This window comes from Ptychodera flava, chromosome 12 (assembly GCF_041260155.1).
Source record: "Ptychodera flava strain L36383 chromosome 12, AS_Pfla_20210202, whole genome shotgun sequence".
NCBI lineage: Eukaryota > Metazoa > Hemichordata > Enteropneusta > Ptychoderidae > Ptychodera > Ptychodera flava.
In genome coordinates this window covers 15,958,637-15,971,475 of record NC_091939.1, presented here as the reverse complement: position 1 = coordinate 15,971,475, position 12,839 = coordinate 15,958,637, and the positions used below count along the sequence as shown (strand labels likewise).

The 12,839-nt window shown below is 37.9% G+C and overlaps 1 protein-coding gene across 1 annotated transcript in view; it reads right to left on the bottom strand.

Moving 5' to 3' along the window:
* The window catches only part of LOC139145165 (protein stum homolog), a 32,891-nt gene that overhangs the window by 4,399 nt on the left and 15,653 nt on the right, over window positions 1–12,839 (bottom strand). The window contains exon 2 of the mRNA XM_070716146.1: window positions 149–325. Within this exon, the coding sequence (XP_070572247.1) occupies window positions 149–325 (177 nt within the window). The remainder of the gene's footprint in view (window positions 1–148; window positions 326–12,839) is intronic.

Genomic DNA, 12,839 nt, shown 5'->3' with positions numbered 1-12,839 from the left:
AGGTTCAGATTAGATCGTAGACACACCTAATTCGAAGTATACCAGTATACAGATTTTACAATAAGAACAGTATTCTTTTCGCAAGAAATTTTAGTATCGGCAAAAGAACACAAAAAAACCCTCGACTTGGTGGTGCGCTTTTACTTACGTGCAAAGCCGACATACATGAGTCCCCATAGCACGCTCCAAATCCAGCCTACAATGAGTACAGCAAAGGCGAGCTGGAACACTCCACACCAGAAATTAAAACAGAAATGTGCAATTCTTGATCCACAGCTTGTCTTATTACAGCAAAAGAGAGCGCCAACGGAGGCAAGCATGCTTCCTGCATGAAATAAACGAGAGAAGAATCGAGGTTATAACCCAAAAACGTGGGAAAGTCTGAAAGGGACATAGTCGGCCATTTTTCATGAATTTTGTTTGATACGAGATATTACTTATATTGTTTGACAGGTTGAAAGATAATGAATGGGTGACCATGCATATATTCGGCACCGGTTTCAGACAAATTAAATGAAACAATCGCGAACATGAGTTAATGGTCATGACCATTAATTCATTTTCGCCATGGTTTCATGTACCGTGTCAAAACCCGGAGTCGAATATATGTATGGTCACCCATTCATTCAGTATCTTTCAACATGTCAAACGATATAAGTAGTATCTTGCATCAAACAAAATCCATGAAAAATGGCCGACTTTGTCCCTTTAAGATATATTTTCTCATATTTTACCAAATTGAAGTTACACCAGCCTACTTTTCAAAGTACGAGAATATCTTTTTTGCGAAAAAGTTAAATATTCAAAATACTCATAACAATGCTTTCAAGCGAAATTTCTATGCATACCTTGATGTCTAAAAACATTAAATTATTTTTTGACAAACTTCGTTTTGTGGCAGTCCGTTCACATGGCACATTTCGTGTAAAAATGATTTGATCAGAAAGTTAGGAAGACATTGCGTGAAACCGTAGGCCCTCCAGAAAAACGCTGGGGATCCCTTTTTCTCCGACGATCTATAGTGAAACAAATAATTTTCCATCAAGAAACTGATCGAGTTAAAGGCAAGGGTCGTGCTGGGGGAGGGGGTGCCGTTGAAAACGACGAAAGAAAGATAAAGAATTACAATTTATGGCAATGTAGAAAAAATTTATAAGAACCCTAGAAATCTATCGAAATTACATGATATGCTAATGTCATAACTGCTGCTGTCAGAAACCAAAAATCTTCTTCGTGTATAAAATCAGCGATTTTGGCCATGACAGTATAGTGAATATCTTTGACGCTATAAGTCATTAATTTTTAACCAGGTGTATAGACAGAACGATACGTAACGTTAGGTCAGTGTTGTATCTGAAGTTTTTGGCACGGGCGGTTGTTTGTGAACTCGACAGTACAGGCGCAACCGGTGTGTCGCAAAACCCTAAATTCGTAGAATTCCCGAAACACCGTCTGAATTGACGTTAATGCGGGAAACACGTTTAATGTTGGTTTTTTTATATGACCGCGAAATGTTCGGCAGCAAAGTTGGAATCCTTGTGGCGGACTTGCTCTATATTGGAAAACTGAGATGCTGCAATATCCACTGCAATTTATCCACTGGCAAAGGTGAGCTAACGTGGTCTGCCTGTTTTTTTTCCGGCCACCACTGTAAACGAGTGTATTAACGGCTTCACTATACGTCTCTAGAGGGCCGCTTTATTAGTGCCCACTGGCAAACCGACGACAACAAACGTAATCACGTCATACGTGAACGATCTGTCTGCATAAGTGAAAAGTTTTTTGACCGATTCGGACGTTGAGGTGTTCAAATATCCAAACTTTCCCAGGTTAGAAATCGAAATAATGCAATATTGACTCGATGCTCAATGGATAAAAGAAATATCAACTTGAAAAGCCGACATTATATCAATATCGTGACATGCTCCCACTAAAATACGCTTGGAAGGATTAAGGTGAGTTCTTTTCGTCTTTGCAACAACGATAATGTAACAGATGTGTCGAGCCTGTCCTTTCAAAAGACAGGTCAGAATTAGTAAGCCTGCAAATATATATTCTCATATTTCAATAGTCTCGCCAATGTCTTCCTGAACCAACTTTAATCAGAAAAGCAAACAGGAATACGCGTAATGCAAGTAAAAGGGTACATGACCATAACTCAAAACTTACGTATATCAGTAATAATAATAATAATAATAATTATATATATATATATATATATATATATATATATATATATATATATATATATATATATATATATATATATATATATATATATCCGAAGAAGCTCTACCTATAGAGCAAAACTTAGTACGCAAGAAATACACCTAAGTCCAGACGAAATAATCAGAGTGTCAGGGTGCTTCTTTTCATGTGTTTTTCATTTATAAATCCGTTGCACAATCCACTGGGGATGTCCTGCAATACGATACTGTTGTATATATATATATATATATATATATATATATATATATATATATATATATATATATATATATATATATATATATATATATATATATATATATATGCTGGTAAATTTACACAGTTTAAGTTAAACAAATGCTAGCGCTCTGAGTTGGTTTCAGTGTCGACACCAAACAAATATTATTACTTATCGAATTTCAACATTTACAGACCACGGTATTACGGTACGTCACAACCTTATAGAAGAAAAAAAATCGAGAAAAAGAGAGGCTAGATCTGTCTGACGATTGCAGTAAGCACGAAATTTGCATGTAAGTGACAAAGTGACAGACATTATTATTTGTGTGTGTGTGTGTGTGCACATATGCGTGAAATGCGCGAAATAAGGAATCAAAACATTCAAAAATTTTACATGTTGAAATTAATAGTGGCTCCCGGCGACGGCTCACAATTTGAAACTGACGTAATGTTGACCCTAGAGGAGAGAACCCACCATTGCGAGAAACATGGATTAAATTCCCTGTCTCAAAAAAAAATTGCTATTCAGTGTAACTGTTACTCTAGATCTCTGAGCGAGAAAGTGGTCCGGGAAACTCTGATTTCTGTGGAGTGAATGTTCAGAATTTCAGGACTTTCTACTGAAAACTATCTCGCCAAGGAAATCACACATCGGCTTACTAGAAGGCTGTTGTTGTACCTTTTGCAAATGTTTTCATTCCCCTTGCTCCGTCAGACAAGTTTTAATCTCCCGAATGTACCTCTAAGTTTAAATACCAGTAAATGGCGTTAGTCTTGCCAGCACAGTGAACTATGCGACGATATTGTTCGCGAAGTAAATTCCAGGCCCGATTGCAAAATTCAGTTGTCAACGATTACATCGAACATCGACCTGCCAGGTTTAACACTTCCGCATAATTTTCGAGGACGAGCAGACACTTTCATAGACACATCGACAGTTGCAGCTAAATGGAGTTTCAGAGAGAGAGGCTAGCAGAATCTGCTGATCGGATCCTTAAGTCTTTCAACGCACATGTGCAATGCTCGTGGCAGTGCTGCACACACCAACTATTCAACGGGAGCGAGAACCCAGATGCACATTATGTCTTGAAATGTGACGGAATCAAGCGCGGAAATTGAACATTGAGTCGGTTGTCATGAGAGCGGGCCGCTTAGCCTAGCCGGCCCCCTGGAGTTGTCGATACTCCTCATTTTCGACATATGCGGTAAACGGCACCTGACAAGAAATGTGCCCGTCGCCCCCATGTGCCATGGCAACGGCAGTCTAGCCTCGAGGATGGATGGGAAGTCAAATCTGTCCACGTTTACTTCTGCGTGATTGAGTCTTTTACATCTGCGTGCAACGACACGATATAAGTCGAAATTTGTGTTGTCGTACTCAAATTGTTTTGGTTAAATTTTGTCGGTTTTTCGATTTTAGCTCTGAATAGAACATATTCGTGAGAGGATGTTTTCCCGTCGACCTCCGGTTAAAACATCGTTTGAATGATTTTCCATGTATCGTATAGCTCGGCGCTGCTCGCAGGTTACACAGCACCTGAGTTCGTTGACCCTGTCTATCACATCAACTAACCTCAATACTTCAATGTTACATTCGATTGACGACGTGTGAAATTTTACGGTGCTGGCACGTAATATCCGAGGGATTAATTGATGGTTCGACGTGATAACATCGTGACTCAAATCAAAGAATTGAGTCGAATAAGAAAGTCCCAACAGGTGACAATGCGAATATTCTATTCGAAGAAAACTAAGAGCGATATATCTATCTATCTATCTATCTATCTATCTATCTATCTATATATATATATATATATATATATATATATATATGTGTGTGTGTGTGTGTGTGTGTGTGTGTCTATGTATGTATCTACGTATCTATGTATGTATCTACGTATAGGCATTTTAAGTAAAGTAAGCCTTTAATGAAATCGTATCCCAATTGAGATCTTGATCATAGAGTACAATAAACTGTTGCAAAATCAATGTATGTATGTATGTAGGTAGGTAGGTAGGTAGGTAGGTAGGTAGGTAGGTAGGTAGGTAGGTAGGTAGGTAGGTAGGTAGGTAGGTAGGTATGTATGTATGTATGTATGTATGTATGTATGTATGTATGTATGTAGGTATGTATGTAGGTATGTATGTATGTTTACAAGCAGACTGGCATGTAGGTAGGCAATGTATACAAAATACAGTACACACGCATTCGCTGACCTAGGTAGACAGTTTCCATGGTATTGATCAACATAATTGCAGCTATGGACCTGGAATTTTGTTGCGCACTGTGATATTGGACACAAACTAAACAAGTCAGTCAAGGAGAGTAAGGGTGCAGTTCTCCGTCGGAAAAGACAGGTTATCTCAAAAAAAACTGCAATGGAACCTGTATACCAGAGATCAAAGCTATCACATGAAATTGAAGATTTCATCAAATTTCACTATATCACACTAAGAGAACCCCTAGGAACCTGTATACCGAATATCAAAGGCATCAGACAAGTAGTTTTTCAGAAACACATTTTTCGACCAAAAATGGCACAAATTGCACCAAAAATACAAAATTGCAGATTTCATCATATATTCAATATATCATTAAGTTTATCTGTAGGAACCTGTATACCAAATATCAAAGCTGTCAGACGAGCGGCTTTGATGAAATAAATTTTTGACCAAAAATGACAAAAAAATTCCTTAAAAATACAGGTTTGCGAATTTCATCACAATTTGAACAAATCCAATTTGCGTTATCCCTAGGGACCTGTATACCAAAAATCAAAGCTGTCTGACCAGCGGTTATGAAGAAGGACACTTTATACCAAAACGCCTTTTTTGGCGCTAATTTGCATGTTTTCAACAATATCAAAAAATTAAAAAAAAAAGTTTCTCATAATCATATTTTGCATCTACACAACAAATATCAAATCAGTAAGTACTGTGGTTCTCAAGATATTTGTGTGGACGGACGCCTCGCAAACGGACATACATACATACATACATACATACATACATACATACATACATACATACATACATACATACATGCATACATACATACATACATACATACATACATACATACAGACTGACGACGGACGCCGGACGGATACCCATCCCAATAGCTTCTATAGACTTTAGTCTATAATAGCTAAAATGTATTGGCAGCAACTAAAACCTTAAAATCAAATAGTTACATTTTTGATTAGGGAATGGTAGATTATCGGTCCAAGTCGAATGTGTAGATCTCGAAAGTGGTGAAAAAATCACAAACAATCTCAGGCTATCACGTGGCACATAACACCACGTTCACGTGAGACTTCCCCCGTCGCGACATGGATACATGAATCTGGCGCCCTGAAGTTGTGTAACTGCGATTTTGCGCTGTATCGTTTTTCTCATTCGCAGAGCTGTGCATGGGCAGCAACGATTGTTTCCGTGATCGCACTTGGTAATTTCGATACATCACAATTGCAAACCTGTTCAAAACGTGAGCATTTCGAGGTGAGCATTTCGAGGTCGTCCAACCCTATCACGCGATACACGGCACACATTCAACGCTAAAGCTTAGCGGACCGGTTAATACTGAATTCACTGTAACCAATCATTTGATTGTTGTAGTGTTCTGACGGAAATTTCTTTTTCCAGCTTGCATGCGCAGGACGTAAAGCCTCGGATTATTGATGGGTATTGTGTTGTGACCTAAATTTGATTAGTATCGATCCTGAAATTCAAATATCGAAAACAAAAGCACAAAATGAGGCAATGCAATACTTCAAAAGATAAAAACTCAAAATGATATATCATTTGAAAAGAAAAATTATGCAACTTTTCATAATATTCTTACAATTATTTTTCCAAAAGTAACAACGTATAATGTGATATCATCAAGTTGATGAAGGAGCAAGACTGGAACTCGCTTTACCACTTATAACAACGTGTCTCGAAAGATCATGCTATTTCCAGGAATCCCGTATTTCACCGTGCTTCCACTCTCTAGGTTTATCTTACCGTTAACATGGGACAAATTACACAATACCTACTGAGTTGAGAGACGTGATCATGATTTGGAGAGTAGACCAGGAGAGACAATGTTTTAATCTCTCTCTCTCTCTCTCTCCATTGGTCCAACCACTTTGTTGTGTCAGAAAACACGTTGCTTGTTTACATATAAGGGATGGACCATTAGATCTTGGGAGGGGGTGGTCAAAAACAGAAAAAAAAACATTTTCAGAGCAGAAAGTTAGGGAAAAAAATCTTCAAACTAGTTTGCAAAATAAAAAAAAAATAAGAAGACAAATGCGTAAAAAAAAAATCTGAAAAAATCTTTAAAATCTTGAATTTTTTTTACATTTTACCGACAGGAAGCAACTTTCTGTATCTTTAGTAAATCCTCCAGGCACATTTTTATTTTTAATTTATACATTTAGAGTGACTGTATCCCTTATACTGGAAGTTGTGATTATCTTATCTTTGCAGGACTTTTGTATTCTGATCACTTGAAAATTATAAAATTATAGAGGTCTTAAAGAGCAGTACAAACACGGTGAAGATATAGATTACAATTACCTTCTCCGCTCGGGCAGAATGTTCACAGTCTGTATACAATAATTTGCAGAAGTCTCCAACGGAGAGATGAAACCAAAGGAGGGCGTTACGTTTTCAGACAGATATTAAGTACCTGCTGGTTCTGACAGGCCAAGTGCGGGATCACATTTCTACGATGTGTACAATGAGTGGAACAGGGGAAACAGTATGTCTGCCGGTCTTTTTGTAAATTTGCTCCAACAGTGGAAATAAGTCTCCGGACTTTCCAGTGTAATCAATGCACGATATTATTGTTTTGTTTGTTAATTTGTGTATTATGTTGTACAAAAAAATAAAATAGGATTTTTTTTTTAGAAAAATGCACATATTGACTGCTTTAAAGACATTAGCCAAACGTACAGCTCCCCCTGGGCTTGCGTAACCCAACACTTTTTTCTCTGACGTGTTTTCAAGCAACAGATTAGTTTGTTTTTGTGAGATTCACGGTGGCAGGCCAACGGCGAGTAAGATATTACGCAGTTGTACCCAAATATAACCAGTAAATATATGTTTTCACATGGCATTCCAGCGTGTCCACTTTCAGCAAGCCCTCAGCCTGTTGATTAAATTTTGCTGGTTATTTTTCAGGGTTGTTTCATCACCTGATGTCAATATCTCGTCTGGTATGCAGCTGTCGCTTTTTTTATTATTTTGTCCACGATGTGACAGTGATAGGAAAGACGATATACCACAAAAGTACTGCATTTATCCAACAAAAGAGAAATGTTTTTCATTGTTAATGTGTAAGAATATACAAATACTGTTATGTAGGTCATTTCCCCCACACTCATCATGACCTGAGTTCAATTAGTCTAGAACATTCTCAAGGTCACTGCCCTTGATGACCTCACAACCTTGAATTCAATTAGTCATGTTTGGAATGTTCTGGAAAGTTGATTAGTTGTGTAAGGGAGATAATTTTAGAACAGTAATTAGCATGTCAATAAAAGTTCTAGATTGTTCTTATATGCCTTTATAAAAGGGACGTGCACAGCTTCCAGTCAGACTTTTGGGATCGTGTCTCTTGTGTGTTACTAAACTCCAGCAGTAGTCATTCTCAAGACTTTTCAAGACCTTCACTGTCAACGCTGGATTTATACTGTGGACTTTGTGCAGCTTCAAGCCTGCAAGCCAAAGGACTGTTCATTCATCCGACTGACTGTTACAACTCTGAGACTGGAGCTTTGCCGTCCCAGCTGAGATAAGTAGTCTGTACACTTTTAAAGCTTGTACTCTGTCCCTGACTTAGCAATTAGTTTTGTTTTCGTAATAAATTTTGTTTAAACGTAAACTGCTGAGTTCACCCTTTTGTTCGTTTTCTCTGCACGTAACAAATTGGGGGCTCGTCCGGAGACGAATTTTTGAGCCGTTTGACAACATTTTGCCTACCTTTTCAAAACTACTGTATACTGTGAACTCAGCGAAATTCAATCATGGCGGAATTCAAGCCAGACGAATTTATGGATGACCTTGATCAGGACACATTTAATTCCCTCAGAAAAGACAACCTCATAGCACTGGCCAATTTCCTTAAAGTAGATGTCAAAAGATCTATGCGCAAGCGAGAAATACAGTTCAAGATTGCAAGACATTTAGTTAATTCTGGCCATTTTGAGGAGTCTGCCTTAAAAGATTATGAGCCTGAGTCTTCCTTCGAACTCAAAAAATTAGAATTGGAAATACAGGCAGATTTCGAGCTAAAAAAATGGCATTAGAAAAAGAAAAAGAATTACAAATGAAAGAAAAAGAATTACAAATGGAAAAGGAGACGGGCATTAGAAAAAGAAAAAATACAAATGCAGTTAGAAATGGAAGAAAGACAGAAAGAGAGGGAATTGGAAATGAAAGAAAAAGAATTGCAAATGGAAGAAAGACAAAGGAGAAAGAAAGAGAGGAAAAGAAAAGGAAAGAGAATTAGCAGAACACCGACTGCAGTTAGAAATAAAACGTTTAGAGCTTGGACAGTCAGGAAAATTCTTCCCTTCAGACAAGTTTGACATCACTAAGCATTTCAGGTTAGTTCCCCCTTTCCAAGAAAAGGATGTTGATAAATATTTCCTTCATTTTGAGAAAATTGCTCAGAGTCTGAACTGGCCTAAGGAGTCCTGGTCTATGCTTTTGCAGAGTGCTTTGGTGGGTAAAGCCAGAGAAATTTACATTCAGTTGTCAGTAGAGCAGGCTTCAAATTATGATTCTGTAAAGGAATTAATTCTCAAGGGCTATGAATTGGTGCCTGAAGCTTACCGTCAGAAATTTAGGGATTGTGAGAAGGTGAAAGATCAAACTTACGTTGAATTTGCTCGAACAAAAGAACAACTGTTTGATCGTTGGTGTCTTCTGAAAAGGTCAGTCAGAATTATGACAAATTACGACAACTTGTTTTGATTGAGGAATTTAAAAGGTGCATTCGGAGTGACATCAAGACATTTATCAATGAACAAAAGGCAGATACATTAGAGGTTGCTGCACGTTTGGCCGATGATTATTCATTGACCCACAAATCTTCATTTCTCAGCAAACCATCCCAGTCCTTTTCATACAGAAACAATGCAGGTAAATTTAACTCGTCCTTTTCATCCAAGAATTTTTCAAAGGAGAGTAGGAAATCAAATGAAAACAGTTCACAAAATTCAAGTAACACTTCCACATCATCAGATCCCAAGTCTCAATCTCCTTCTGACAAACAGTTCGGTACACTTTCTTGTAATTATTGCAAGAAAGACGGCCATTTAATGTCAGATTGTTTCAATTGAAAAGAAAACGTGAAGGTCAAAGTGGTCAAAGTGGATCTAAGCCCACCGGCTTTATTTCTTCATCAACTCAATTAGAGTCTAATAATGTGTGCAACACATTTTCTGAGGTTAAACCCCTCTCATCCCCAATTAATGAGGTCAAGATCAATTCTTCTCAAGATAGCATTATGGGTATTTTCGAACCATTTATTCATAATGGTTTTATATCACTTTCTAGTGATTTTTCTTCCGCTACCCCTGTCAAAATTTTAAGAGATACCGGGGCTTCCCAGTCTCTTTTGTTGGCAGATACCCTGCCGTTTTCTGAAAAGTCATTTTCAGGTTCTAAAGTTCTTATTAAGGGTGTAGATTGCAATGACTTTATTCCTGTTCCTCTCCATAATGTCTATTTGTCTTCGGACTTTGTTTCTGGACCTGTGGCTTTAGGTATTAGGCCTTTTTTGCCTTTTGAAGGGATTCACCTTCTTCTTGGAAACGACCTTGCTGGGGACAAGGTCATTACTAATCCACTTGTGACTGATAATCCTAGTTTAGATCAAAATCCAGAGCCAATAGAGGAAGACATTCCCGGCCTTTTCCCATCATGTGCCATTACTCGAGCCATGTCAAAGAAAACTTCTGAGAATCAAAATACTCTCAAAAATAATGTCACAGATGTTGACTTAAATGACACCTTTCTCAGTCAGGTGTTTGACACGGATCATTCCGTTATCCCTCGTGGATTTGAAACTTCCGGTAAAACTTCTGCTGACCAAAGTCAGACATTTTCTAGATCAAATCTCATTGCAGAACAACACAAAGACCCAGATATTTGTCTTTGTTTGACAGGGTAGATGATGATGAAGGTAAAACTTCAGATAGCTCTGTTTCCTATTATACAAAATCTGGTATTCTCATGCGTAAATGGAGACCTCCAGACGTTTTGGTTGATGACGATTGGGCTATAAAACATCAAATTGTTGTTCCAAAGCCCTATCGTGCTGAAATATTGCGCCTGGCCCATGAAACCCCCTGGGCTGGTCACTTAGGGGTCAGGAAAACTTATCACAAAATTCTCAGTCACTTTATTGGCCTAATCTCAGGCAGGACGTAGCACATTTCTGTAAAACTTGTCACACATGTCAAATGGTAGGAAAGCCAAATCAGACCATTCCAAAGGCCCCTTTACAGCCAATTCCTGCATTTCAAGAACCATTTAGTAGGATTCTAATAGACTGTGTTGGGCCCCTACCAAAAACAAGATCAGGAAATGAGTACATGCTGACAATAATGTGTACATCAACTCGGTTCCCAGAAGCCATACCACTGAGAAATATAAAGACAAAGACTATAGTGAGAGCTTTAGTCAAATTTTTCACTTTATTTGGCCTCCCTAAATGTGTCCAGTCCGATCAAGGCTCCAACTTTATGTCTGGTATTTTTCAACAAGTAATGGATCAGCTAGGCATTAAACAGTATAGGTCATCCGCCTATCATCCAGAAAGTCAGGGTGCTCTTGAGCGATTTCATCAAACTTTGAAAACATGATTAGGACCTACTGTTTTGACACTGAGAAGCAGTGGGATGAAGGAATTCATTTTCTGCTCTTTGCTGTTAGAGAGTCAATTCAGGAGTCTCTTGGTTTTAGCCCATTTGAGCTTGTATTTGGACATACAGTCCGTGGCCCACTTAAGCTCGTTAAAGAGAAATTCTTATCAGACGATGATGATTGTCTGAATATTTTGCAATATGTGTCAGATTTTCGTACAAAACTCTCTAAAGCATGTGAATTAGCCAGAGAAAATCTTGAGTCATCTCAGCAGTCAATGAAAACCAAATATGATAAAAGCACCTCAAAACGGAAGTTTGAACCAGGTCAAAAAGTTCTTGTTCTACTTCCGGTTCCTGGCAAACCACTCCATGCTCGTTACTTTGGGCCATACCTAATTGATAAGAAATTAAGTGATTTAAATTACATCATAATAACACCTGACAGGCGAAAACAAAAACAGCTATGTCACATAAATATGCTTAAGCCATATTTGGATAGGGATAATCCTACTATAACTCAGCCTGTCAGTACCGTCAGTTCTGGCCATTATGAAGATAGTGATACTGAAACTGACTTGAGTGAAAATACTCTAAACTCAAGCTGGGCTCGGTCAAGCTTCAGAACTCAGAAATCCTGGAGAAGCTGGAGTCTACAAAGTTGGCACACCTCCAGCCAGAACAACAACAACAGGTGAAAGAACTGCTCCACGAATATAAACACCTGTTTCAAGATATTTCAACGAGGACAAACATCATCTATCACACCGAAGATGTCTGCGACAGTAATCCAGTGGAACAACATCCAGACGGACTGAATCCTGCGAAAGCGGAATATCTCCAGGAGGAAGCCAAGTATTTGCCGAACAATGACTTTATCGAACTCAATAAAAATAACCGGACTTTGCCATGCATACTTTATGCCAAGTTCAGTGCCATTTCAAGTTTTCCAACAACAAATTGCAAGAAGATAGTCATGGGACATCTTGTTTGCTACTTTTCACACAAATTTAACAAATCCCAGAGAAACTACTCTACAATTGAAAAAGAGTGTTTATCTTTGATATTAGCTTTACAGCATTTTGAAGTTTATGTTACTTCTTCAAATCAGCCAATAGTGGTTTATATTGATCACAACCCTCTTGTTTTTCTGCAGAAATTTAAAGGCAAAAATCAGAGATTGCTAAGATGGAGTTTAATGTTACAGGAGTTTAATCTTGACATTAGACATATCAAAGGCAGAGACAATTTAATTGCAGACTGTCTCTCTCGTATTCAGAGTTTATTGTTGTTCACTTTCAAGAAATTTTACTTTAGAGTAAAACAAAATTTGAGTACTTAAATCCTTGTCAAGATTACATTTGTAAAAGAAAGATTTTTCTTTGAAAAATTTTCTTTTTTTGAAGAAGGGGTGTGTTATGTAGGTCATTTTCACACACTCATCAAGACCTGAGTTCAATTAGTCTAGAACATTCTCAAGGTCACTGCCCTTGATGACCTCACAACCTTGAATTCAATTAGTCATGT